At 69.6% G+C, this 26,621-nt stretch overlaps 3 protein-coding genes across 7 annotated transcripts in view; all 3 read left to right on the top strand.

The window, feature by feature from the left end:
• The first annotated feature begins 43 nt into the window (after positions 1–43).
• SPTBN2 (spectrin beta, non-erythrocytic 2) lies at positions 44–18,128 on the top strand. Its single transcript, XM_062598841.1, has 36 exons — positions 44–70; positions 1,811–1,989; positions 5,210–5,361; positions 5,450–5,623; positions 5,952–6,043; positions 6,120–6,200; positions 6,295–6,410; positions 6,494–6,606; positions 6,849–7,036; positions 7,143–7,260; positions 7,339–7,497; positions 7,620–7,922; positions 8,013–8,166; positions 8,238–9,108; positions 9,197–9,334; positions 9,586–10,342; positions 10,422–10,624; positions 10,699–10,789; positions 10,869–11,015; positions 11,098–11,361; positions 11,475–11,699; positions 11,820–11,909; positions 12,002–12,256; positions 12,342–12,472; positions 12,714–12,918; positions 13,011–13,385; positions 14,348–14,592; positions 14,672–14,810; positions 15,319–15,403; positions 15,502–15,698; positions 15,788–15,930; positions 16,307–16,382; positions 16,496–16,704; positions 17,364–17,537; positions 17,612–17,654; positions 17,853–18,128. Exons 2-36 carry the CDS (start codon positions 1,842–1,844, stop codon positions 18,087–18,089), a joined length of 7,098 nt encoding a protein of 2,365 aa, XP_062454825.1. The 5' UTR covers positions 44–70; positions 1,811–1,841; the 3' UTR covers positions 18,090–18,128.
• A 691-nt stretch (positions 18,129–18,819) lies between these two features.
• On the top strand, positions 18,820–25,030 carry LOC134153035 (RNA-binding protein 4B-like). Of its 2 annotated transcripts, XM_062598833.1 has the most exons (4): positions 18,820–18,875; positions 19,468–19,890; positions 22,745–23,443; positions 24,346–24,435. In XM_062598833.1, exons 2-3 carry the CDS (start codon positions 19,479–19,481, stop codon positions 23,434–23,436), a joined length of 1,104 nt encoding a protein of 367 aa, XP_062454817.1. In that variant the 5' UTR covers positions 18,820–18,875; positions 19,468–19,478; the 3' UTR covers positions 23,437–23,443; positions 24,346–24,435. The 2 variants fall into 2 exon arrangements, with proteins under 2 accessions (XP_062454817.1, XP_062454819.1); XM_062598835.1 differs by lacking the exon at positions 22,745–23,443 and having other exon boundaries at positions 24,346–25,030.
• LOC134153034 (RNA-binding protein 4B-like) overlaps positions 18,848–26,621 on the top strand; it is a 33,857-nt gene continuing 26,083 nt past the window's right edge. For 2 of the 4 annotated variants that reach the window (XR_009961099.1, XM_062598832.1), the window contains exon 1: positions 18,848–18,875. The gene's annotated coding sequence lies outside the window, so the exon portion shown is untranslated. The remainder of the gene's footprint in view (positions 18,876–26,621) is intronic. The other 2 variants (XM_062598830.1, XM_062598831.1) reach the window with 1 other exon arrangement.

Genomic DNA, 26,621 nt, shown 5'->3' with positions numbered 1-26,621 from the left:
CCGCCGCCGCCGCCGCCGCCGCCGCCGCGCGGGGCACGAGCCGCCGCCGCAGCCCTCGGCCGGCGCCCAGGTAGGACGGCGCGGGCGAGCGGCCCCGGCCCCGGCCCCGGCCCCGGCGGGCCCCGGCCCGCTGCTGCCCCGGCGGGGAGCGGGTCGCGCCTCGGCGACCCCGCTGCTGCCCCACAACTGGCCCCGGCGCTGCCCCACAACCGGCGCCGCCGCCCCCGGCCGCATCCCCGTAACCGGCGCCGCCGGAGCCCCCCGACCGGCCCTGCTACAGCCCCATAGCGGGGCCCCAAACCGGTCCCACTGCGCCCGCAGCGCTGCCCCATAGCGGCGCCGGCACTGCGCTGGCACTGCGGCAGCCCCGGCCCCACGGCGCTGCCCCCCGGCGCCTCTGCGCCCCGCGGCGCTGCCCCACGGCCCCACTGCGCCCCACGGCCCGGCCGACCCTGCTGCACCCCGCGGTGCTGCCCCACAGCGCTGCCCCACAGCCTGGGCAGCCCTGCTGCACCCCACGGCGCTGCCCCACTGCGTTCCCTGGCCTGGCCAGTCCCGCTCTGCCCCCCGGCACTGCCCCCCAGCCCAGCTGGTCCTGCTGTGCCCCCCAGCGCTGCCCCCTGCACTGGCAGCCCTGCAGCATCCCTGTCCCCATGGCGCCGGTGTCCCCTGTGGGGCCGGTGACACGGACGGGGCTTTGTGCGGCTGCCGGGCCCCCACGTCCCCCCACCATGGACACGCGTGTGTCTGTGTGTCCCCTGTGCCCACACGTGTGCCCACATCCCCTGCGTGGCCCCCTGTCCCTGCACACGTATGGTCGGTCCCCCTCTCCGTGTGCCTTGTGTGCCCCACGCGTGGTCCCATGCGCATCCATGTCCCCCTTCGCACACGCGTGCCCAGACCCCTCTCTGTGCACATGTATCCCTCATGCACACGCGTGCCCAGACCCCTCTCCCGGCACACATGTCCCCATGCGCACGGCTGCCCAGACCCCCGTTACACGCATGATCTGTGTACCCACATGTGCCAAGACTCCCCTCTCCATGCACGGACGTGTCTCCGTGGCCCCGTGCATGCACATGCATGTCTCTGTGTCCCTGTGCATGCACACGCGTGTTGGTTTTGCCCCTCGTGCCCATACATGTGTCCATATCCCCACGCATGCACATGTATGTCTGTGTGTCCCCATGCACACGCGTGTCTGTGTGCCCCGTGCCACACGCGTGTGTCCGTGCCGCCCCTCGCGTGCCCCCCGTGGGGGCCTGCGCGGGTAATTGCCACCCGGCGCTGCGGGGGGGGGGGGGCGGCCATTTATCCGCCGCCGTAAGAGCATAAGCTGCGGCCGCGGCGCTGTGCGGTGCTGCCCGGCTCAGGGTAAGCCGGGCCGGACGCCGGGGCCCCAGGGCTGCACGGGACCGCGACCCCCGAGTGCCCGGGCCCCCTGGGGGGGGAGGTCCCGGACACCTGGGCTCCTACGGGTGGGGGTGATACCCGGACGCCTGGGCCCCTGGGGGTGGTGTGATGCCCAGATGCCTGGGTCCCCTGCCGGGGGGGGGAGGTGATGCCCAGACGCTGGGACCCCTGGGGGGTGCCCGGACGCCTGGGCCCCCTGCAACGGTACCCGGACACTGGGGTCCCTGGGGATGTGCGGCGGGGGGGTGGGGGGAGATTGCGGCCTCCTTCCCCCCCCCCCGCCATGCGCCATCCCCGGTACCGGGCTGCACCTGCGCCGCGGATGGGGGGGGCTGCCCGGACGCCGGGGCCCACGGGTGCCCGGACGCCGGGGCCCTGACGGCGGCGGGGGACGCAGGTGCGGCGCCGGGGCAGCGCCCGGCGGGACCATGCTCTCGCCCACGGACTACGACAGCCTGGAGATCCAGCAGCAGTACAGCGACATCAACAACCGGTGGGACGGCGGCGCCGAGGACTGGGGCGCCGAGAGCAGCTCGGCCCGGCTCTTCGAGCGCTCCCGCATCAAGGCGCTCGCCGGTACGGGGGCGCGGGGGCAGGGGGGAGGGGGTGTGCTACGGGGGGGCGGGAACGCGCTGCCGGGGCGGGGGGACGCGCCGCGGGGACGCCTGGGCCCAGAGCCCCCCCCCCCCCCCCGCCGCAAGTCCTGCCCGGGGCCGGAGTCCAAGGGGCCGCGGCAGAGGTGGGGGGGGGACGTGGCCACGGTGCAGAGGGAGGGGCGGCCCAGATGGCTGGGTCCCTGCGCCGATCCCCCCCCCAGGGCCCAGGTGTCCGAGCGGCCCTGATTCACCCTGTGCACCTCCCCCTCCCCAAAGCACCCAGGTGTTTGGGTGGCCCTGGTGCACCCTGTGCACCCCCCCCCCCCCGCAGAAGGGCCCAGGTGTTCGGGTGCTGCCTGGGGGTGCACACACGCAGACACCCAGACACATGGACACACACGCACACGCAGACATGCAGGCCTATGCACGTGCAGGCATTTGCACGCACGCATGCAGACACGCACACGCAGGCACTTGCAGACACGCACACGCAGGCACACGCACGCAGACACGCACACACAAGCACTTGCAGACACGCACACGCAGGCACACGCACACGCACCGTGCGCCGGAGCGGCCCAACCTGTTTTTATGTAAATGCCCCAGCGCCTCCCTCGGCGCCTGGCGCTGCCAGAGCTCCAGGTCCCCGCGGCGCCGCGTCCGTCGTCCCCCCCGCTCCGGGCCGCCGCGTTCCCCCCCCCCCCGGACCGCCGCGGCCATGGCACGCTGCGAGCCGGGGCCCCCCCGGCCCCCCGGCAGCCCCCGGCTCTCACCGGCCGCCTTCGCCAACGCGGCCCAGTACGCCGCCGTCCTCGAGGGCCGCTTCAAGCAGCTGCAAGGTGAGAGCAGCCCCCCCACCTCGCTGGGGACGCCCCCCCCGGGGGACACGGCTGCCCCGGGACGGGGTCCCCCCGGGACACGGCCCCCTGCCGCGGGGACAGGGACAGGCCCCCACCTGCCCCCCGGGGACATGCTCCCCCCTGCCACGGGGACGGGCCCCCAGCTGCCCCCCCAGGGACATGGCCCCCCTGCCATGGGGACACGGCCCCCACCATGGGGACGGGGACAGAGTCCCCTGCTCCCCCCGGGGGACGCAAACGTCCCCCCGTATTGGGATGGCAGTGGGGACAGACTCCCCCTCGTCCCTGTGGGTCCCCTGTGGGTCCCCCCAGCCCTATGGGTCCCTCCCGGTTCCCATGGGTCTCCCCACGCCCCCCCTCCCGGCTCTCCACCCTCGAAACCATCCCCCCGCCACCCCCGGACCCCGAAACCGGCACACCCAAACCCCGCCCGCAGCACCCCGCCCGGACGCCTGCCCCCCCTCCCCCGGACTCAGGGTCCCTGCCCGCCCTGCCCCCGCCTGCGGCACCCCGCCCGGACGCCTGGGCCCCCAGCGGAGGGGTGGGAGCGGGGGGCCCGGACGCCCGGGCTTGCCCCGGCGACCCGTCCGCGCCCCCGGGGCCGGGATTACGGCGGGTAAACAGCCGGCGGGGGGGGAACGTCCTGTCCCTCCCGGCGGCCCGGACGCCTGGGCCCTGCGCCCGGAGCAGCGAGTGCGGCCGCGGGGCTGAGCAGGACCCAGCGCCCGGCGTTGGGGACCTGGGTGTCAGGGCCCCACGGCGTCGGGGACCCAGGCGTCGGGGCCCCATGGTGCTGGGGACTCCAGGTGTCCAGGCCCCACAGCGCTGGGGACCCGTGGTGTCGGGGACCTGGGTGTCAGGGCCCCACGGTGTCGGGGACCCAGGTGTCGGGGCCCCATGGCGTTGGGGACTCCAGGTGTCCAGGCCTCACGGCGTTGGGGACCCCAGGCATCAGGGCCTGATGGCGTCGGGACCCATGGTGTTGTGGCCCCACAGCATCAAGGCCCTGGGCGTTGGGGACCCACAGCGTCAGGGCCCCAGCTGTCTAGGACCCATGGCGTCGGGGACCCCCAGTGTGGGGCCCCAGGCATGTGGACTCACAGCGTCGGGGCCCCACGGCGTCGGGGCTCCAGGTGTCCAGGACCCACAGCGTCGGGGCCCCACAGCGTCGGGGCTCCAGGTGTCCAGGACCCACAGCGTCGGGGCCCCACGGCGTCGGGGCTCCAGGTGTCCAGGACTCACAGCATTGGGGCCCCACGGCGTCGGGGCCCCAGGTGTCCAGGCCGCAGGCGCCGGCCCCCCTCCTCCCGTCCCCGGGGCCGCGGTGTCGGCTGGACTCTGCTCCTGCCTCGGCCCGGCCGCGCCGAGCAAACAGGGGCCGAGGGAGCGGCGGGGCCCTGGGGATCCGACCCTGGCCTGTCCCGGCCCTGCGGGGGCACACACGTGTGCCCCTGCTCCGCGGGTGCACACACACGTGCTCCGCGCCCCAGTGCGCCCCAGGCCCTTGTATGCACATCCCTGTGCCAGCCCTGTGCGCCTGGTGCCTGGCACACGTGTGTGCACCATGTCCTGGTGCGTGACCGTGCACCCGGTGCCTGGCACACGCGTGTGCGCTGGTGCATGCCAGCCCTGCCCACACTCGTGCAGCTGTGCCCACGTGTGTCCAGCTGCTCGCGCCTCCCGCCCCAACACGCGCCGGCCCCCGGGCGCACACGCGTGTGCGGGGCTGCACACTGCCTGCGGCTGCACACTGCACCGGCCCTGCGGCTGCCGAGTGCCTTCCCGCCCGACCTGGCTGTGGGAGCCGCCCGGCCCCCCAACCCCCCGGCCCCAAAGCCTCTTAGCTGCTAATCCGGGGCCGGCGCTGGGCACGGGCCGGCGCGAGGAGCTGGGATCTGGCGGGCCGGAGCGCCACGCGCCGCCGCGGGGGCCCCCGGACGCCTGGGCCCATGGGGCAGACCAAGCACCTGGACCATCTCCCGGCTGCGGGGGGGCTGCCTGGGGCAGACGAGGGTCTCTGTGCCTGACGGTCACTGCTGGGAATCTCCAGGGGGTCCCTGGGATCTCCAGGGGTCCTGGAGGTCCCTGGAGGTCCCTGGGAATCTCTAGGGGGGTCCCTGGGTGTCCAGGGGCCTTTGGGTCCTTGTGGCTCTCGGGGGGTCCCGAGGGTTCTCCAGTGGTCTTGAAGGTCCCAGGGGGTCTCCAGGGGTTCCGAAGGTCCCTGAGGTCTTGGAGTTCCTGGGTGTCTCTGAGGGTCTCTGGAGCACCTGGGGACTTCAGGGGTCTTGGGGATCTCCGGGGGTCCCAGGGGTCCCCGCTCAGACCTGCCGCATCCGGCAGACGAGCGCGAGGCCGTGCAGAAGAAAACCTTCACCAAGTGGGTGAACTCGCACCTGGCCCGGGTGACGAGCCGCATCGGCGACCTCTACGCGGACCTGCGCGACGGGCGCATGCTGCTGCGGCTCCTCGAGGTGCTCTCGGGGGAGCAGCTGGTGAGCATCCCCGTGGCGTCCCCACGCCGGCCCCGCGCCCCTCAGGGGCCCCGGCGTCCGGGCGCCCCCTCACCCTGCCCTCGCCCAGCCCAAGCCCACCAAGGGCCGCATGCGGATCCACTGCCTGGAGAACGTGGACAAGGCGCTGCAGTTCCTCAAGGAGCAGCGGGTGCACCTGGAGAACATGGGCTCCCACGACATCGTGGACGGCAACCACCGCCTCACCCTCGGCCTCATCTGGACCATCATCCTGCGCTTCCAGGTACCGCTCCGCGGGGGGCTTGTGCCTGCTGTGGGATCCCGGTGCCCATGTGGGTCCTTGCACCCAGCGTGGGTCCCTGCACTTACCTGGGATCATCACTGTGCCTGCTGTGGGGTCCTGGTGCCCACCACGGGTCCCTGCACCTGCCATGGGATCCCACGGGGTCCCTGCACCTGCCGTGGGTCCCAGCATTTGCCTGGGATCCCTGTGCCCACCATGGGGTCCTGGCACCTGCTGTGGGGTCCCTGCACCCCCTGTGGGTCATGAATCCCCTTGGGCCCTGGGCCCTGGGGTGCCCCAGCTCCACTCACCCTGCGGTGCCACCCAGATCCAGGACATCAGCGTGGAGACGGAGGACAACAAGGAGAAGAAGTCGGCCAAGGACGCACTGCTGCTGTGGTGCCAGATGAAGACAGCGGGGTAAGTGCCGGGACGGGCGCCAGGGCCGGGGTGGGCTCTGGGGGCTCCCACCAGCCGTCACCCCGCTGCCTTGCAGCTACCAGAACGTGAACGTGCACAACTTCACCACGAGCTGGCGGGATGGGCTGGCCTTCAACGCCATCATCCACAAGCACAGGTCAGCGCGGCCACGGGGCGACGTCCCCGCACGGCGCATGGCGTGGGGCGACGTCCCCGCACGGCGTGGGGTGACCCTTCTGCCCCGCTGCCAGGCCCGACCTCATCGACATCGACACGCTGCGGCGCTGCAACGCGCACTACAACCTGCAAAATGCCTTCAATGTGGCGGAGCGGGAGCTTGGCCTCACGAAGCTGCTAGACCCCGAAGGTGGGGGGCACCGAGGGGCACTGAGGGGTGCTGGGGGGCAGCAGGGTGCCCGGCTCTAGTTCAACCCCCCTCCCCTCACCCAGACGTCAACGTGGACCAGCCCGATGAGAAGTCCATCATCACGTACGTGGCCACCTTCTACCACTACTTCTCCAAGATGAAGGCGCTGGCGGTGGAGGGGAAGCGCATTGGGAAGGTGACAGGGGCTGGCACGCCGGGGACGGACGGACGAACGGATGGACTGGAGGGAGGGGGGACGAGAGGGTGGATGGATGGGTGGGCTGATAGATGGGCGAGCAGATGGGTGGAGGCGCAGACAGCTGGAGGGGCAGATGGGCAGCGTTGAGGCTGGGGCCGGGCCAGGGGCCGGCGGCAGGACGGAGGGGCGGAAGGAAGGGGTGGCGGAGGGAAGGGACAGCGCCCGCCGCGTGTCCCCAGGTGCTGGACTACGCCATCGAGGCGGAGCAGCTGGTGGAGAAGTACGAGACGCTGGCGTCGGAGCTGCTGCAGTGGATCGAGCAGACCATCGTGACGCTCAACGACCGGCAGCTGGCCAACTCGCTGGGCGGCGTGCAGAACCAGCTGCAGGCCTTCAACACCTACCGCACCGTGGAGAAGCCCCCCAAGTGCGACCCCACGCCGGGCACCCTGCCCCGTCCCCTCCGCTGCCCCCCGCGGGCTGGCGGCTGCGTGGGGCCGAGCGGGGCTCAGCGCCGCCTCTCGGCCTGCCAGGTTCATCGAGAAGGGCAACCTGGAGGTGCTGCTCTTCACCATCCAGAGCCGCATGCGGGCCAACAACCAGAAGGTGTACATGCCGCGCGAGGGCAAGCTCATCTCCGACATCAACAAGGTGCGGGGCCGGCGGGGGGCCGAGGGGGGCCGGTGGGGGCCGCCCGGGCCAGGGCTCACGGCGGCACCCTCCCCGTAGGCCTGGGAGCGGCTGGAGAAGGCCGAGCACGAGCGGGAGCTGGCGCTGCGCGACGAGCTCATCCGGCAGGAGAAGCTGGAGCAGCTGGCGGCTCGCTTCGACCGCAAGGCAGCCATGCGGGAGACCTGGCTCAGTGAGAACCAGCGCCTCGTGTCCCAGGTGCGGCCCTGCCGGGGGGGGCCCCGGCGTCCGGGGGCTCCTGCTCCGCCTGCCCCCACCCCGGGGGGCCCAGGCGTCCGGGCTGCGCTCCCCCCTCCTCACCCCTCGTCGCCCTGCTCCAGGACAACTTCGGCCTGGACATGTCAGCGGTGGAGGCGGCGGTGCGGAAGCACGAGGCCATCGAGACGGACATCGTGGCCTACAGCGAGCGGGTGCAGGCGGTGAGCGCCGTGGCGGCCGAGCTGGAGGCCGAGCGCTACCACGACATCCGCCGCGTCCTGGCGCGCCGCAACAACGTGGCCCGGCTCTGGGACTTCCTGCGGCAGCTGGTGGCTGCCCGCCGCGAGCGCCTCCTGCTCCACCTGGAGCTGCAGAAGATGCTGCAGGACCTGGCGCACCTCATGGACTGGATGGAGGAGATGAAGGTAGCTGCTGGGGTCGGGGCGGGCGCGCGCGGGGCGGCTGCCGCCGGTGCGTCCTGGCCTGGCCCTGATGGCCGCCCGCCGCCCTGCCAGGGCCGGCTGCAGTCGCAGGATTTCGGCAAGCACCTGCACGGGGTGGACGACCTGCTGCAGATCCACGCGCTGGTGGAAGCCGACATCGCGGCGCAGGCCGAGCGGGTGCGGGCGGTGAGCGCCGCGGCGCAGCGCTTCGCCGGGCCCGGCGACGGTGAGTGCGGCCGGCGGGGACGGCCCCGGCCCTGGCCCGCCGCCCCCTCACAGCCCCCCTGGGCCCCGCAGGGTACCGGCCGTGCGAGCCACAGCTGGTGCGGGAGCGGGTGGAGACGCTGGAGCTGCGCTACCGGGAGCTGGCGGAGCTGGCGGGGCGGCGGCGGGCCAAGCTGGAGGAGTCGCGGCGCCTCTGGAAGTTCTTCTGGGACATGGGCGAGGAGGAGGCCTGGATGCGGGAGCAGGAGCAGATCCTGTCATCCGAGGACGTGGGCCGCGACCTGACGAGCTCGCTGCGCCTCCTCAGCAAGCACAACGCCTTCCGGGACGAGATGAGCGGGCGCGCGGGGCCGCTGCAGCAGGCGGTGGCCCAGGGCCAGGCACTGGTGCGCGAGGGCCACTTCGGGGCCCGCCAGGTGGGCGAGCGGCTCCGGGAGATCGAGGGCCGCTGGCAGCACCTGGAGGCGCTGGCGGCCGAGCGGCAGCGGCGCCTGCGCGAGGCCGCCAGCCTCTGCCAGTTCCAGGCAGACGCCGACGACGTGGAGGCCTGGCTGGAGGACGCCCTGCGCCTGGTCTCCAGCCCGGAGCTGGGCCACGATGAATACTCCACGCAGAGCCTGGCCAAGAAGCACAGGGAGGTGGAGGAGGAGGTGCACAACCACCGCCCCGCCATCGCCGCCCTGCACGAGCAGGCGCGTGCCCTGCCGCCCGCCTTCGCCGGCGCCCCCGGCGTCGCCGGCCGCCTGCCCGCCCTCGAGCAGCGCTACCGCGAGCTGGCGGCGCTGGCCGAGCGCCGCCGCCGGCACCTGCAGGACGCCCTCAGCCTCTACACCATGCTGAGCGAGGCCGACGCCTGCGGGCTCTGGGTGGGCGAGAAGGAGCAGTGGCTCCACGCCATGCTCATCCCCGACAAGCTGGAGGACCTGGAGGTGGTGCAGCAGCGGTGAGCGCAGTGCCTCCCCCCCGCTGGCGCCGGCAGCCGCCCCTGCTCCCGGCCCCCGCTGAGCCGCCCCCGTCTCACCGCCCCGCAGGTTCGAGACGCTGGAGCCGGAGATGAACAACCTGGCGTCCCGCATTGCTGCTGTCAACAGCGTCGCCGCCCAGCTCCTGGACGCCGACCAGCGCAACGGGGACAGCATTCAGGCCACGCGAGACCAGCTCAACGCCAGGTGGGCGGCGGGATGCTCTGGGCAGCGGGATGCAGTGGGCAGGGCAATGCCACGAGCAGCAGGATGCTCCAGGCAGCAAGATGCTGCAGGCAGTAGGATGCTCCAGGCAGGGTGATTCGGCAGGCAGTGGGATGCTGCAGGCAGGGAAGGTTGCTCCGGGCAGGATGCTCCAGACGCGGAGGGATGCTGCGGGCAGGGATGCTGTGGCGTTGGCGGGTAGGACCAGCCCACCTGACCCCGCTGCCGCGCAGGTGGGAGCGTTTCCGGGCGCTGGCCGACCAGAAGAAGGATGCACTGACGTCAGCCCTGAACATCCAGAACTACTACCTGGAGTGTAACGAGACCACGTCCTGGATGAGGGAGAAGACCAAGGTGATCGAGTCGACGCAGGGGCTGGGCAACGACCTGACTGGTGTGATGGCCCTGCAGCGCAAGCTGTCGGGCATGGAGCGCGACCTGGAAGCCATCCAGGGCAAGGTGCGGGACCTGCGGGCCGAGGCGGAGAAGCTGGCAGCCGAGCACCCGGAGCAGGCGCCCCCGATCCTGGCCCGGCTCTCGGCCATCGAAGCCGTGTGGGCCGAGCTGTGCCAGAGCCTGCGGCAGCGTGAGGAGTCGCTGGGGGAGGCCAGCAAGCTGCAGGGCTTCCTGCGGGACCTGGCCAGCTTCCAGGCCTGGCTGTCCCGCACCCAGACGGCCGTGGCCTCTGAGGACGTGCCAGCCACCCTGGCCGAGGCCGAGCGGCTGCTGAGCCAGCACGAGAGCATCCGCAAGGAGATCGCGCACTACGGCGACGACTACCAGAGCACGCGGGCTGTGGGCCGGGAGGTGACGCAGGGCCAGACGGATGCCCAGCACGTCTTCCTGCAGCAGCGCCTCGAGGCCCTCGACACCGGCTGGAAGGAGCTGGGGCAGATGTGGGAGAACCGGCACCACCTCCTCTCCCAAGCCTACGCCTTCCAGCTCTTCCTTCGCGACACCAAGCAGGTCAAGGGCGTCCTCAGTACCCAGGTGAAGAGCCGGGGCGGGCGGAGGGGACCCCAGCGTCTGACGGGGCCACCATGACGCCCCCGGCTCACCCCCTGCCCAGGAATATGCCCTGTCGCACACGGAGATGCCCAGCACACTGCAGGGAGCCGAGGCGTCCATCAAGAAGCATGAGGACTTCATGGCCACCATGGATGCCAACGGGGAGCGTGTGCAGGGGCTGGTGGCCACGGGGCGCAAGCTGGTGGCGGAGGGCAGCATCCATGCCGACAAGGTGCAGGAGACCGTGGACTCGGTGGAGAGCAGGTGAGGCCCGCGTGCGCAGCCCGGCCTGGACACCTGTTCCCCTGCCCGGCCTCACCCTCCCGCCCTCGTCGCAGGCACAAGAGGAACCGGGAGGCAGCCCAGGAGCTCCTGGGGCGTCTGCGGGACAACTGGGAGCTGCAGCGGTTCCTGCAGGACGGCCAGGAGGTGAGCGTGGGCCCCCAGGCGGGCTGGGGCCGGGCCGGGCCGGGCCTCATGGCAGTCTGCTCTGCTCGTGTCCTGGCAGCTCACGCTCTGGATCAACGAGAAGATGCTGACGGCGCAGGACATGTCCTACGACGAGGCCCGCAACCTGCACACCAAGTGGCAGAAGCATCAGGCGTTCATGGCTGAGCTGGCGTCCAACAAGGACTGGCTGGACAAGATCGACAAGGTGAGGCCAGGCACGAGGCTGGGGGACCAGGGCCCCACCGCCACCACTACCACCACCCCGCTGGTGCCTGTGTCCCCACCAGGAGGGCCGCCAGCTGGTGACAGAGAAGCCAGAGTTGGGCACAGTGGTCACGGAGAAGCTGGAGGCACTGCACCGGCTCTGGGACGAGCTGGAGTCAACCACCAAGACCAAAGCCCAGTGCCTGTTTGATGCCAACCGCGCCGAGCTCTTCGCCCAGTCCTGCTCGGCGCTGGAGGCCTGGCTGGCTGGCGTGCAAGCCCAACTGCAGTCCGACGACTATGGGAAGGACCTCACCAGTGTCAACATCCTGCTCAAGAAGCAGCAGGCGAGTGCGAGGCTGGGATGCACAGGGCTTGGGTGCACAGGGCTGGGGCATGGAGGTCCGGGGCTCACGGCAGCCCTCCTGTGCTCACCCGCTGCCTCGTGTGCTGCTGGCAGATGCTGGAGAACCAGATGGACGTGCGGGAGAAGGAGGTGGAGGCAATCCGGGCGCAGGCGCTGGCCCTCAGCCAGGAGGACGCCAACACGGCCGAGGTGGAGGGGCAGTTCCGGGCCGTGGAGGAGAAATTCCGGGGGCTCCGGGGGCCGCTCCGCGAGCGCTGCCACAAGCTCCTGGCCTCCAAGGAGGAGCACCAGTTCAACCGCGACCTGGAGGATGAGATCGTGAGTCAGGGCCCGAGCCCTGGAAACTGGGAGAGAACCGGGGCATCCGGGGGCTGCCACGCGCCCCCCGCCGGGGACCCAGCTGTCCGGGTGTCCCTGACCCCCCGCTTGTGCCTCCAGCTGTGGGTGAAGGAGCGCAGACCCCTGGCTGTGTCCACAGAACACGGCAAGGACCTGCCCTCCGTGCAGCTCCTGATAAAGAAGAACCAGGTGGGTGGCGACGGGTGGGTGGCTGGAGCCGGCGACCGCGGGACGCCCACGGCCGCCGCTGAGACGCCCACGGCCGCCCCGTGTGCCCCTAGACGCTGCAGAAGGAGCTGCAGGGCCACGAGCCACGGGTGGAGGAGCTGCTGGGGCGGCGCGCGGGGCTGGCACGGCCCGCCGAGCGGGTGACGGAGCTGCGCGAGGCCTGGCAGGAGCTGCGGCTCCAGGCGGAGCAGCGGCACCGGCGCCTGGAGAAGGCCCACGCTGCCCAGCAGTTCTACTTCGACGCCGCCGAGGCCGAGGCCTGGATGGGTGAGCAGGAGCTGCACATGATGTCCCAGGAGAAGGCCAAGGTGAGGCCGAGGGAGCCAGCGGGGAGCGGGAGACCCCGCGCCGGCCCCGGGCGCCCCTGAGCCTCGGCGCTGCTCCCCTCCGCAGGACGAGCTCAGCGCCCAGGCCATGGTGAGCAAGCACCTGGTGCTGGAGCAGGCGCTGCGGGACTACGCGCACACCGTGCAGCAGCTCTCCGGGCAGAGCCGCGAGCTGGTGGCCAGCGGGCACCCCGAGAGGTCAGTGCCGTCCCCGTGCCGGTGTGCGGCAGGGCCTGGGGCGTCCCCCTGCCACATCCTGTCCCCGTGCGCGTGCAGGTGCCTGTGCGCACATGCGTCGTGCGGCGTCTCCCTGCCCCATCCCCTTCCTGCGCCGACGTGCCTCCCGCCGCGAGCCCCTCTGTGTCCGACCCGGTGGCACCTGCCCTCGCCATCCCCGCGCGCGGTGCCCCGCCGGGCTCACGCGCGGCCGTGCCCGCAGCGAGCGGCTGACGCTGCGCCAGGGCCAGGTGGACAAGCTCTACGCCAGCCTGAAGGAGCTGGCAGAGGAGCGCCGGGCAAAGCTGCAGGAGCACCAGCGGCTCTGCCAGCTCAAGCGCGATGTCGACGACCTGGAGCAGTGGATCTCGGAGCGCGAGGTGGTGGCGGCCTCCCATGAGCTGGGCCAGGACTACGAGCACGTCACGGTGCGTCCCGGGGGCGGTGGGGTCCGCGGCGGGGGCTCTGCCGCCTGCACGCCGCCCCAGCACAGCCCTTCTCTGTGTCCGCCCGCCCGCAGATGCTGCGGGACAAGTTCCGGGAGTTCTCACGGGACACGAGCAGCATCGGGCAGGAGCGCGTGGACGGCGTCAACGGGCTGGCGGACGCGCTCATCGCCGCGGGGCACTCGGAGAACGCCACCGTGGCCGAGTGGAAGGACGGGCTGAACGAGGCCTGGGCTGACCTGCTGGAGCTCATCGACACGCGCTCGCAGATGCTGGCAGCCTCCTACGAGCTGCACCGCTTCTACCACGACGCCCGCGAGACCCTCACCCAGGTGCAGCACAAGCAGAAGCAGCTGCCGGACGAGGTGGGCCGCGACCTCAACACAGCCGAGGCCATGCAGCGCATGCACACCGCCTACGAGCACGACATCCAGGCCCTGAGCGCGCAGGTGAGCGCCGCGCTGCACCGGGGGGCTGCCACGCGACGAGGCGGGGGGAACCGCGGCGCGGAGATGGGGGACTGCCACACAGCACGGGGACCACGGCGCAGCGAGGGGGCTTTGGCACGGCGTGGTGCAGAGCAGCAGAGCGTGGTGGGGACCATAGTGTGGTGCAACACAGCACGGTGCAGCGTAGGAAGGTGCAGCACAGCGCAGCACAGCATGATGCAGTATAGGAAGGCACAGCATGGTGCAGCACGGCACGGTGCAGCGTAGAAAGCCACAGTGTGGTGCAGCATGGCACAGTGCAGTATAGGTCGGCACAGTGCAGTATAGGAAGGTGCAGCACGGTGCAGCACGGCACGGTGCAGTATAGGAAGGTGCAGCACGGTGCAGTATAGGTCGGCACGGTGCAGTATAGGAAGGTGCGGCACGGTGCAGCACGGCACGGTGCAGTATAGGAAGGTGCAGCATGGTGCAGCACGGTGCAGCACAGCACGATGCAGTATAGGTCGGCACAGTGCAGTATAGGAAGGTGCAGCACGGTGCAGCACGGCACGGTGCAGTATAGGAAGGTGCAGCACGGTGCAGTTTAGGTCGGCACGGTGCAGTATAGGAAGGTGCAGCACGGTGCAGCACGGCACGGTGCAGTATAGGAAGGTGCAGCACGGTGCAGTTTAGGTCGGCACAGTGCAGTATAGGAAGGTGCAGCACGGTGCAGCACGGCACGGTGCAGTATAGGAAGGTGCAGCATGGTGCAGTTTAGGTCGGCACGGTGCAGTATAGGAAGGTGCAGCACGGTGCAGCACGGCACGGTGCAGTATAGGAAGGTGCAGCACGGTGCAGTTTAGGTCGGCACAGTGCAGTATAGGAAGGTGCAGCATGGTGCAGCACAGCACGGTGCAGTATAGAAAAGCGCAGCACGGCGCGGCGCGCCGCAGCGCCGCGATCTCAGCCGCCGTTGCCCGTAGGTGCGGCAGGTGCAGGAGGACGCCTCGCGCCTGGAGAAGGCCTACGCCGGCGAGAAGGCGGACGACATCCGGCGGCACGAGCGGGCCGTGAGCGAGGCCTGGGCCGAGCTGCGCAGCAGCAGCCAGGGCCGCCGGCGCCTGCTCCTCGACACCGTCGACAAGTTCCGCTTCTTCCGCACCGTGCGCGACCTCATGCTCTGGATGGACGGCGTCTGCCTGCAGATCGAGGGGCAGGAGAGGCCGCGGTGAGGGGCGGCCGGGGGGCGCGCGGGGCCGGCGGGGGCGCGGGGCCGCCACCTGACGCCCCCCCTGCCCGCCGCACAGGGACGTGTCCTCGGCCGACCTCGTCATCAAGAACCACCAGGGCATCAAGGCGGAGGTGGAGGCGCGGGCAGACAGCTTCAACGCCTGCGTGGCCGCGGGCACCGCGCTGCTCGACAAGGGCCACTACGCCTCCGACAAGGTGGGTCCCGGCCCCCCAGCCATCCCGGCCCTGTCCCCAAGGCTCCCACGTCCCCAAGGATCCCCCATCCCTGTGGCTCCTGCATTGCCCCATGCTCTCTGTCCCCTCCCTACACCTCCCATGTCCCCGTCCCTGTGGCTCCCACATGGCCCTGGCCCTCCCAGCGCCATGGCTCCCATGCCATCCTGTCCCCCATCCCTGTCCTCCTGTCCCTGTCCCCACGGCTCCTGTGCCAGCCTGTCCCCGTGCCCACAAGCCCCCACAGGCCTTGCGCCATCCTGTGCCCCTGTCCCTGTCCCCCTTGTTCCTGTGCTGGTCCATCCCTGTGGCTGCCGCACTGTCCTGCCCCCTCGTCCCTGTCCCCGTCCTCCTGTCCCTGCAGGCCCCCAGGTCCCGCGCCATCCTGTTCCCTGGTCCCTGTCCCCCTTGGTCCCTGCAGCCCTGTCCCCGTGGCTCCCATCCCTGTCCCTGCGTCCCCCTGTCTCCACGCTCACCCCTCTGCGCTCAGATTTCAGAGAAGCTGTCGGAGCTGCAGGAGCGGCGCCGGGACATCGGCGAGCGCTGGAAGGAGAAGATGGACTGGCTGCAGATCGGTGAGCGCCGGGGGCACCTGGCCGCGGGGGCCGGGGCCAGGCCGGGCCGGGGGGGTGCTGCCCGGACGCCTGGGCCCACGGCACCCCTGTGCCCGCAGTGCTGGAGGTGCTGATGTTTGGGCGGGACGCCAGCATGGCCGAGGCCTGGCTCGCCAGCCAGGAGCCCATCGTGCGCTCGGCGGAGCTGGGCGGCAGCGTGGCCGAGGTGGAGAACCTCATCAAGCGGCACGAGGGCTTCCAGAAGGCGGCGGCGGCCTGGGAGGAGCGCTTCGCGGCGCTGGAGCGGCTCACGACGGTGAGCGGCGGCCGGCCGGCGCCGAGCCCCGGCGCGCTCGCGGCACACGGCCCCCCACCATGACCGGCCCCCCTGCCCCGTCTTGGCAGCTGGAGGAGAAGGAGCGGCAGCAGCGGGAAGAGGAGGAGGCGAGGAAGAGGCGGCCGCCCACGCCGCCGGCGCCTGAGGCCGTGGGAGCCCCCCCGGCTCCCCCAGACGCCCCCAACGGCCTGGGGATGGGGGACCTGCACCGGTGAGGGAGGGGCCTGGGGACAGGGGGGCTGGGGGGGGCTGAGGTCTGGGGACACGGGGAGGTGGGGGGGACATGGGGGTTCCTGGGGAGATGCAGTGGGAGGGACATGGAGGGTTATGGGGGATGTGGGGGGATGTTGGGGTCCCAGGGGGGTGCAGTGGGAGGGACACGGGGGGATATGGGGGGACACGGGGGTCCCTGGGGGGATGCAGTGAGAGGGATGTGGCGGGATATGGGGTGGGAGCAGGTGCTTGGGGGTGTCTGGGGGGGAAGACATGGGGGGCCTGGGGGAAGGGGCACATGGGGGGAGTATGGGGAGGATATGGGGGCTGGGGGGGGGCTCGCCCAGCCCTTCGCCCACCCGTCTCCCCCCCAGGCCCCCGGCCCCGCAGAGCCACCTGCCCGAGGCACCGGCCGTGAACGGGATCTGCTCTGACGCCGCCAGCCCCCAGGTAACCGCCCCCCCGGGGGGCAACCCGGGCGCCTGGGTCCACCCCCCCCCCGCCCTGCTGCAGGGCCGCCGGACGCCTGGGCCCCCCTGACCGCCCCCACTGCGCCCCCGCAGGTGCCGGGGGGGCCGCTGGCCAACGGGGCGCGGGAGCGGGGCCCCGGCACGGGGGGGTCGCCCCGGGGGCGGCCGCGGGGGGCGCCGGCCCCCGAGCCGGCGCACGCGGCCACGCTGCCCCCCCGGGCGCCCCCCGCCCCCGAGAGCCTCGAGGGCGGCCTCTGCCGCAAGCAGGAGATGGAGGCCCAGGGCAAGAAGGCGGCCAACAGGTGAGGCCCCGCCCCGGCCACACCCCCGTTGGGACACGCCCCCATAGGCCCCGCCCCCGGGCTCACCGCCACTGGGACACACTCCTGTAGGCCCCACCCCCTGGACACACCCCTATTGGGACACGCCCTCTGGGACATCCCCCCATAGGCCCCGCCCCCATACACCATCTCCTAGGCCCCGCCCCCTGGCCCCACCCTCTCAGACACACCCTATAGGCCCCGCCCCTTACAGAAGGGGTGGCTACAGGCCACACCCCCTTGCAGCACCTGGCCCCGCCCATGAGGACACACCCCTCACGGGTCACACCCCTGCAGCACCCCACAGCCACGCCTCCTCACACTGGCCACGCCCCCCCTTAAAGGGGCAATGCTCCTGGGGCGGGCCAGGCCCTCCCACTCCTTCCCCAATGGCTCCGTGTTGCCCCTCCCCAGTCACGACCACAGCCACCCCCTGGGTCTGTGTGTCCCCCCCACGGTTCCATGTCCCCTCGATGGCTCCGTGTCCCACCCCATGGCTCCATGTCCCACCCAGCTCCATGTCCCACCCCATGGCTCCGTGTTCCCCTCCATGCCTCCCCTCCTGCCATGGCTCCGAGCCGCCCCCCGGCTCGGCGCCCCCCGAGCTGCCTGTGCCGGTGCTCACAGCGCTGCCGCGGCAGGTCATGGCAGAACGTGTACTGTGTGCTGCGCCGCGGCAGCCTGGCCTTCTACAAGGACGCCAAGAACGCCGGCCTGGGGGCCCCGTACCACGGCGAGGCGCCCGCCGGGCTCCAGGGCGCCCGCTGCAGCGTCGCCCTCGACTACAAGAAGCGCAAACACGTCTTCAAGCTGGGGTAGGGCCGGGGGCGGTGGTGGGATCTGGGGGGGCCGCGGGGCACCGGAGCTCAGCTGCGTGTCCCTCCCGCAGGCTCAGCGACGGCAAGGAATACCTCTTCCAGGCCAAGGATGAGGTGAGGCCCGGCCCACGGCGTGTGCAGCTGTGCAAAGGCACCAGTGCGTGCGCTGCTGTGGCCATGCACACGCGCACGCGTGGACACACGTGTGCGTGCAGCCGCGTGTGCGGACGCGCTCGCGTGCAGCTGCGGCTGCGCATCCGTCCCGTGCGCAGCGTCCCCGTAACCCGCCGGCGCGGCCGCCTGTCCCCGCAGGCGGAGATGAGCACCTGGGTGCGGGTGATCCTGGCGGCGGCGGGCGGCGGCGGCCCGGCGGCACCGCGGGAGGCGGCCGAGGCGGCGCCAGCGGGCGGCAAGGGCATGACGCGGGCCATGAGCATGCCGCCGGGGCCGCCGGCTGGCGCCGCCGAGGGCCCCGGGCCGCTCCGCACCCGCGACGGCAAGGACAAGGACCGTGAGAAGCGCTTCAGCTTCTTCAAGAAGAACAAATAGGCGGCGCCGGGGGGGCGGCCGGCGCCACGGAGGGACGCGGCGGGGCGCGGGGCCGGCGGGGGCTCCGCGGCCGGTGCCGGTGTCCCGCCGTCCGGCCCCGCGTCCCGGTGATGTCCCCGCGCTCGCCCGCGGCCCGGCTCCCGCCGGCCCCAATAAAGAGCCCGTGTAGAAATGCCGGTGCTGAGGCGTGCTGCTGCCGCCGGGGGGGACGGGATGGGAAGGGTGGGACGGGACAGGGACGAGGATGGGGACAGGACAAGATGGAGGCGGGATGGGATGGGAATGGAGACAGGACAGAGACGGGGATGGGGACAGGGATGAGGACGAGATGGAGACGGGCCGGGATGGGATGGGGACAGGCAGCCCCACGCGTGTGCACCTCAGGGAGGATCTGCCCCACCAGATCCCAAGGATCCCCCCATGTCACTATGTCACTCCAGTGCCTCCCCCAGGCCTCAATGGGTCATTCCAGTTCCCCCCTTCGTGGCCCCAGTGGGTCACTCCAGTTCCCCCCCCCCCGGCCCCAGTGGATCGCTCCACAGGCCGCTCACCACGCCCCCTGCCCTCTCGCGCGCCCATGACTGGCTCCGGCGGGGCCGTGGGCGGGGCGAGCACCCGGGGCCGCCGTAGGCGGAGGCGGTCCCGCCCATCCCGCCCCGGCGCGGGGCCGCCACCCCGCCGGCGGGTGACGGACAGCGCCACCAGCCAATAGCAGCGTGAGGGCGGGGCCGAGCCGCGCAGTGTCGCCGCCATTTTGTGAGGCTCGAGCGGCGGGCAGGGGCGCAGGTGGGGGCGGGGCTGCGGCGGCGCCGGTACCGGGGGCGGGGGGGCGGCCGGGTCCCATGGGGCCGCCTGTGGGGGTCCCACAGGCCTGGGGGGCGCGGGGGGCCCTGGCGGCGCGGTCCGGGCGGCGGCTCGGTGGGGGCGAGGGGCAGGGCCCGGTTGGGGGTTCTGGGGAGCAGATCCGTGGGGCTGGGGGGATCCGCAGACCTGGCGGGGCCTGGGGGCTCGGGGGGGGGGGCTCGGGGCCTGGGGGGCAGGGGGAACCGGGGGCTCTGAGGGGGGCCCGCAGGGCCTGTAGGGCAGGGGGTTTGGGGAAGGCCCATAGGGGCAGGGGGTGCTGGGAGGGACTTGGGGGGGGCATAGGGGCTGTGGGCAGGGGGTGCTGGGAGGGATGTGGGGCCCATAGGGGCTGTGGGGTTGGGGGTGCTGGGAGGGGTTTGGGGTACAAACGGTGCTGTGGGGGGCCAGGCCCCGCCCCTCTCAGGGGTGTATTTTGGGAGCCGAGGGATGTCTGGCACAGAGGGGGGGATCTGTGGGGTGGGGGGTTACGGCACCGCCCCCCCCCAGCGCCCCCAACCTGCCCCCTCTGGTGCAGGCTTGGCCGAGATGGTGAAGCTGTTCATCGGGAACCTGCCGCGGGAGGCGACGGAGCAGGAGATCCGCTCGCTCTTCGAGCAGTACGGCAAGGTGCTGGAGTGCGACATCATCAAGAACTACGGCTTCGTGCACATTGAGGACAAGACGGCGGCCGAGGACGCCATCCGCAACCTGCACCACCACAAGCTGCACGGCGTCTGCATCAACGTGGAGGCCAGCAAGAACAAGAGCAAGGCCTCCACCAAGCTGCACGTGGGCAACATCAGCCCCACCTGCACCAACCTGGAGCTGCGGGCCAAGTTCGAGGAGTACGGCCCCGTCATCGAGTGCGACATCGTCAAGGACTATGCCTTTGTGCACATGGAGCGGGCGGAGGACGCGGTGGAGGCCATCCGCGGCCTGGACAACACCGAGTTCCAAGGTGAAACATGAACCGGGGCCGGCGTGGCCTTGGCTGGGAGTAGCTAGCGCCAGGCTGCGCCTGAGGAAGCAGGTTGGGTGCGAATCCGCCCGGAGCGGGGCTGGGGCTGAACGCCTGCGTTCGGACGCTGCCTCACTTCTGGGCTGTGTCCCTGGGGTGTGAATTTGCCAGGGAGGCCAGGGAACGGGAGGAATCCCGTTGTTCCACTCTAGGTAAATACTTCCAGCCCTTCCGGGCATAGGTTGTGGAGGCCGGTGCGTTTGAAGAGCGTTGGAAGCATCTTTGTCCCTGATCAGTTGCTCCCTGGGAAGAGGCAGGGCCGAAAAGGGCTCTGGGCAGGCTGCCGGCGCTCCCAGCTGGGGCGCGGGGAAGGATACAGAGAAAAGCTTATTTCTGTGAGTGCTTCAAGCCATAGGCTGTTGAAGGGGAACCCTTTCGCAAGACGTCGAGGGTGGTCTGCCAGGTGGCACTGGGGGCTTCCCTGCCTTTCCTCTGCACTTAAGTGCAAATGTTTTTTTTTTTCCCCAACGTGTTCCAGCTCTTCTTGTGCCCCGCAGTACCGATGCGGCGCACCCCTTTCTTTTACCACGCAAAGACGAGCAGGTCAGGTCCTAAGCGCAGCGGCTGTTTTCCTTTCGGAGAAGGAAGGTGCTAGGAGACTGGGTGTTCTTCCTCTCTTTTTCCGTAGTCAGTTTGTGCAAGGGTTTGAGGTTCCTGATCCTTCTGAGGCAGCTGGAACGGGGGCGTTTCAGATGGGGCTGGGGAGGACAAGACCTACCGGATCTCTGACTTACCCAGGTCGCCTTGCAGGAGGACGCGGAAGGCAAAGTCCAAACTCTCGCGCGAACGGCCGCCACTCTTGGTCCTGCCGGGCCCGAGCGACGCGGCGGGTCCACCTTCGTGGCGTGACAGCAGGCTGCCTGCCCTGCTCGTCGCCTTCCTCGCCCGGTGAACGGAGGTGCCCAATCCGCCTGGCCTCCTGCGCCCGCTTCCGCGGCACGTGGCCTCCCTCGCTCGCTTGATGTGCCTTCCCGGGCCTTCGCCTGGCTCTTGACGACCTGGAACGGCCGACGGGGCAAGAAGCGCGTTAGAGGCTGAGGGATGCTGCGGCTTTGCCACGTTCCTGCGCTAACGCTTGCTGTTAGCGCGCGTTTCCTTAGCCAGTGATCTCTTCTCCTTAGCCAGCGTCCAGGTCTCTTCTGTAGCCAATGAGCTAATTTAGCTGCTTGGCAGATTCTGGATTTCTGCACCTAGCAAGAATTGGCTTCGTTTATCAGTTGAGCTTTGGCCGCAAGCAGATAGTTGCAAGCTGCCTTCTTCCCAGCGCAGCGCCGAGGGCGAGCGCTCGTGCCTGCCTGGAGGCCACAGCATTGGGGCCGGTCGGGCCCGAGCGGAGCGAGGGGATCGGATTGCGTCCAGCAGCGATCTGCAGCAGTCTCTTGTCTCGAGTGCAGTTTGCTTCTCTGGCCGGCGCTGTGTGCCAGGGCTGGCGCTCGCGGCGCTCCGTGTTCCCGTGGGCCATGGGCAGCTCGGCAAACCCCAGCGCCCTGTTCCCAGGCGTTTCTCAGAGCTGGTTCATTGCAGGATTCAAACTGCGCTGGCGCTGCGGTCTTCCCAGTCCTGACTCTTCCCCCCCAGCACTAGCAGGGCCGGAGGTGGCTCCTTGGTGACTCCAGGTCGGTGGTTTGCCGGGCAGGGAGCGGCGTGCGCAGGCAGCCTGCTCTGGACTGGCGCAACCGCTGCAACTTCTCGCCAAGACGGCATGGTTTCCTCGGGATGCGCCTCGGGTTTGGCTTGGTGTCCCGAGGCGCTGGCGCTGCTGTGGGACGTGGGTAGGGGCAGTCTTCTCCTTTGGAGGGGCTCATCCCCTCCACGTTGCCTTGGGCAAAGCCGTGCTGGTGGCCAGCGGCAAGTAGTGCTGCTTTGTGAAATGGCCGGGAGCTGCTCGCTGGTGATCGCTGGCCTCGCCTAGGCGAGACGAGAGAAGGAGAAGGCGTGAGGAGCTGGCGCTCCGCGTCAGGCGCCAAGCTGCTCCCTTTGCAGGGGCTCTGTCCCCAGCAGCTCTCGTTCCTGCCCGAGCCTCGCTCGCTCGGCGGGATGTGGCGCGTTCCTCCGAGCAGCAGCGCACTGGCAGCCTTTGTGCCGTGCGGAGCCCGCTGCGAGCGCCGGGAGGAGGTTCAGAGCATAGAGCAGTGCCCAGCATGGAAAGGGCTCGTTAGCGGGGCAGCTGATAAGCCACCAGACTGGACTTTGCGTTCCCAGAGCGTCCTTGAAACGCTGGAGCGGGGCTGCGCGCGGCCTTTACGCCCCGCGAAGAGCAGACGTCGCAACGCGGCTCTGGCCGGAGGACGGGGCAGCCGGGGCTCACGTGGTGGCTCCGACCCAGCGCCCTGAGCCGGGGCCCGAAGCCCCACGATCCCGCCCCGGAGCGGCCGGGGCTGCCGGCGCAGGGAGCGCGCGGGTCTCGCGGGTGGCTGCGCCCTGCGCGGCGGTTCCCTGCCTGCCGCCTTGCTTCCCGGTAAGTCGGTTTGCTGCCTGCCCGTCACGGCTGTACCTCCAGCTCGCGGCTTCAGGCCGGGAGCAGGCGGCTCGCGCGTTCCTCCTGCGCTGGGGCTGGCTTCCTTTCGCAGCCGTCGTTTCTAGCGTTGCAGGAACCGAGGAGCTGGGACCTGGCAAAGCTGCGGCGAGAAGCTCCCGGTGCGGATCTCAGCTGGCCGCTGGTGGCAACACCGGCCGCTGGGGGGAAATCAGCAGCTCTGCCCTCACGTTTGAATGACTGTGCTGTTTTAATAACGAATGTTTTGGTGTGGCCTCAGTTAATTATAGCTACCCTTCTTGCGTCTGTTTCTTAAAGGCAAGCGGATGCGCGTGCAGTTGTCCACGAGTCGGCTCAGGACCGCGCCCGGGATGGGAGACAAGAGCGGCTGCTACCGGTGCGGGAAGGAAGGGCACTGGTCTAAAGAGTGTCCGGTAGATCGCCCGGGGCAAGTGGCTGACTTTACCGAGGCCTATAATGAGCAGTACGGAGCGGTGCGCACTCCCTACCCCGCGGGCTATGGGGAGACCATGTATTACGATGACGGGTATGGCGGAATGGTCGACTACTACAAGCGCTACCGCGTGAGGTCCTATGCGACGGCCTCTGCATACGACGCCTATGCAGAGCAGACCATGGCCCAGTACTCGCAGTACGCGCAGTACTCGCAAGTGCAGTCCACGGCCATGGCCGCCACCACAGCCATGGCCAGTCGCATCCCCACCACCCTAGACCCGTACGATAGAGCTCTGCTGCCGACCCCGGGAGCGGCAGCCGCCGTGGCCGCCGCCGCCACCGCGGCCGCGGCGGCCGCCTCCTCCACCTATTACACCCGGGATAGAAGCCCCCTGCGCCGCACGGCAGCCGCGGCCACCACCGTCGGAGAGGCTTACACTTACGATCGTAGTCAGCTGTCGCCGGTCTCGTCGGTCGCTCGGGCCTCCCTCTACGACATGCAGCGGTTCGAGCGGGACCCGTACGCGGACAGGGCGCGGTACTCTGCGTTTTGAGTCGGAGGTGAGAGCGTTGTGGGTTCCAGCGCGCGGGCGCTTGTCTCTGTCTCCTCGGGGCCGGCGCGTTGTCACAGGGTGTGCGCGCGGCGCTGCGGTCGGGCTCCGCAGCCGCGGCCGCTAGATTTAAAAGTGCCCTCCATCCGTTAAGCCCAGATAACGGTGGTCGAGCATCTAAGCTGTAACTCCTGCTTGGAGCCGAGATAAAGGTAAAAGGACCTGGCTTAGCGCAGGCCCTTTCCGAGGCTGGCAGCGGATCGCTGGGCGCTGGATTCATAAATTCCGCCGGCAGGCGCCGCGCGGGGGGAGGCGCAGCCGCAGGCGGCCCCCGCCGCGCTCGGCGCCGGGGCCGCGACGGACGGGCCCCCCCCCGACCGCCCCCGGCCCAGAGGCGCCTCGGCCTGCGGGCAGCCGCCTGCTTCAGGCAGCACTGCCGGCTGCTCCGCCTCGCTCCCCCCACGAGGAGCGGCCGGTGCCTGCGCCGCGCTCTGCTCCCGTGCACAGGGAAGCCCCGGCACAGGAGCCTCCTCCTCCTCCTCCAGGCCCCGGGACACTTCTGGCCCGCAGCGAGCCGGAGCTCTGGGGAGCTTCCCACAGCCCCAGAGCTGAGCAGAGGGCCGCAGCGGCCCGGAGTGCCTGCGTGCCCCCTGCCCCGCAGCCGGCGCTCCCGGCGTCCCTGCAGCTGGGGCTTTCCGCCCCCGCGAGCCGTGGCTCCGGGCAGGGGGGCGGCGCGCAGAGCCGTGCCCTCCGGCTCCGGCGTAGCCATCGGGGCGGCCTTTACTGGGGGGGGGGGGGAGCGGGCGGGCGCCACGCCGGCGCTCGCTGCCGCCGGGGAGACGGGCACGGCCCGAGCGCTTTCAGGGCAGTTTGTTTCCAGGCCTCTGACCCGACTGTGCTTTTCTCTTGCAGGTAAGATATTTGCGGCTGGACGTCGGGTTCCTGTTGCACATGAAATCTGTATCATGCGTCTCAAACTGTGCTGGGCTTCAAATACCTATTGCAGCTAATGAATTAGTTCCTAATGGACACTTCAGCTTCTTCTTAGTCTAGCGAGGAGTAACTTAACTGCCCTTCTTTTGTTGTTGGTGTTTTTTGTTTTAGTTTTTTAGGAATTGCTTTGAATTAGTTATTAGTTTTGTGGCCTGTTTCTCTGGCAGTAACCCTTCCCTCGCCCCACTGCTCTCCCTGCTGCTCTCTAGCCCCAGGCCCCCGGTCTAGGCTCAGGTTTTGAGCTAGTGTAGCTGCAGTAGGAGCTTTGCATCTCTGCTTCCCCTTCAGAGATGCGCTTGGAGCAGCTCTCTTCCTCCTGCAGTTTGCTCTGTAGCTTCCCGTTATTATTATTATTATTTTTTTTTTTATAAAGAATGTGTTTATTTTCTAAAGGGTGAATAATCGGTCTTAACTTTTTAATACTAAATAACGTAGCGTACTTGGTACTGCTAAGCCCTGCTCCCCTGAGCCCCAGCCTGTGTTGTGCCATCCGCGTGGAAAAGACGGCATTATGTTTGGAACGTAACCTGTGATTCTCCTCTCTAAAGTTTAGCGTCGCTTGAGCACTCTTTCCAGTGAAATAAAACTTTGGAACAGCTCTGAACGGGCGTCTGCGTGTGTGGGTGTCTGCGGGTCCCCAGCGGGCCCGCGCGCGGGCAGCTCCCGCTCTTCTGCCGTGCCGGGAGAGGGGCCGCAGCAGGGGTGCGGAGAGCCCTTATCTTCGGCGTAGCCCTGCTCAGTGCGTAACTATTTATTTTTGCCGGTATCTCAACTATTTTTTAATTTCTTAGGCCTTGGCTGCGACCAGTGGGGCCTCGGTGTTTCTTGTGCTTTATCTTAATGTGTTTCCTTCCGTGACGGTTTGGTCCCCGGTGCCTCCCGGCTTTGCTCGCTGGAGAGGATCCCCATCTCCCAAGTCCGGAAGGCACAGGGGGGACGTGGCGCTCTCCCTGCCGTCCTTCCCTTCCCCGTTCCTGCCGGGTGCCGAGCTGGTTGCTCCCCGCTGGTTAGCGATTCTCCCGCTGCGGCGATACGGCTCCGTGCGGCTCTAGGGCCGCACACGAGCTCGGCCTTCCCCATCCACAGGGGCTGCGAGGCCGGGCCGGGCCGTGTCGTCCCACAACCCTTCGGGTGGTGGCGCCGTATTTTTGCTCCGACGGGTCTTTGCGGGTGCAAATCCCTCCAAGAATGAGGCACCGGCCGCTGCGGTGGCGGCTGTTGCGCGTGGCCGAGCCGTGGCCCAGCACACGGCGCACGCGGCCGCCCCTTCTCACGGCCCCCCGAGGCGCCGGGCTCGGCCCCAGTAAAGCCGCGCTGACGCAGGCGGGCGCTCGGCGGCCCCGTAAAACTGAGGTCCAGGGAGCGGCGGCGGCTTCGCCCCCCGCGCTCGGCCCAGGAGAAGCCCGTCCGCGCGGCTCGCGGCCCCCAGCCTCCGCCGTCGCGCCGAGCTCGTCTGCTTTCGCGCCCTGCTCTGGGGCAGCGAAGCAGCGCAGGGGCCGGATGCCTTTCCTGCGTCTCGCAGCCAGACCGGGGCACTCGCTCGGCGACGCAGCCGCTGGCCAGAGCTAGCGAGAGCTCCGTGTTCATCGCAAACCTGGAGATCTCCAAGGAAAACAGAGCGTGAAGACTATGAGATGCTGTGTTTTAAAAGGCAACAAGCTGCTGAAGTCCCCGGTTCAAAGAACAGATAACGCAGGGGACAAAACATTTCAGAAACTTTAATAATCATTCCAGTAGTGAAAAACACGAGTTGGCCTAGGACATACAAGTCCGCCACGCATTGCTTGTTAAACGTACAGAAGAATCATTAACATTTACCCAGGTATTACTACGCTGATTAAGTTTCATTTAGTGAGCTACTTCAATTAAAAGGAAAAAAAAAAAGGAAAATATTGGCTTGATAGAAAAGCAACTGAATGCCATATTTAAAGAAAAGCATTCTTGGATTCAAAACAAAGGAACAAACAGTAATCTTTATCTTGTAGCATGTTATGCATTCTGCTTTTCTTCTCAAAACCAGCATCTGTAACCTATTCCCAGTACAATCCCTTTGTTATCTGCGACGGATCGTTAACAGAGTACGCTCGAGATACCACCTAACGAGCCTAAGCGCACACGCGCAGCAAGCAGGGCTGCAGAAGGACGTTTGCGCCCCTTCCGGCGCCATCACGCCGCTCCAGCACTCACCGCACCGG

The sequence above is a fragment of the Rhea pennata genome, chromosome 38 (assembly GCF_028389875.1).
Source record: "Rhea pennata isolate bPtePen1 chromosome 38, bPtePen1.pri, whole genome shotgun sequence".
NCBI classification, from domain to species: Eukaryota; Metazoa; Chordata; class Aves; order Rheiformes; family Rheidae; genus Rhea; species Rhea pennata.
This window is presented reverse-complemented; position numbering and strand designations above follow the sequence as displayed.

What these genes read in the sequence shown, in the direction of transcription:
- SPTBN2 (XM_062598841.1), top strand. Translation starts at nt 1,842, where the DNA reads ATGCTCTCGCCCACGGACTACGACAGCCTGGAGATCCAGCAGCAGTAC. An exon ending in CCATCATCCTGCGCTTCCAG is followed by an intron (nt 5,624 to 5,951) that starts GTACCGCTCCGC and finishes GGTGCCACCCAG; the next exon opens with ATCCAGGACATCAGCGTGGA. An exon ending in GTGGACTCGGTGGAGAGCAG is followed by an intron (nt 10,625 to 10,698) that starts GTGAGGCCCGCG and finishes CCCTCGTCGCAG; the next exon opens with GCACAAGAGGAACCGGGAGG.
- LOC134153035 (XM_062598833.1), top strand. Translation starts at nt 19,479, where the DNA reads ATGGTGAAGCTGTTCATCGGGAACCTGCCGCGGGAGGCGACGGAGCAG. An exon ending in GGACAACACCGAGTTCCAAG is followed by an intron (nt 19,891 to 22,744) that starts GTGAAACATGAA and finishes TGTTTCTTAAAG; the next exon opens with GCAAGCGGATGCGCGTGCAG.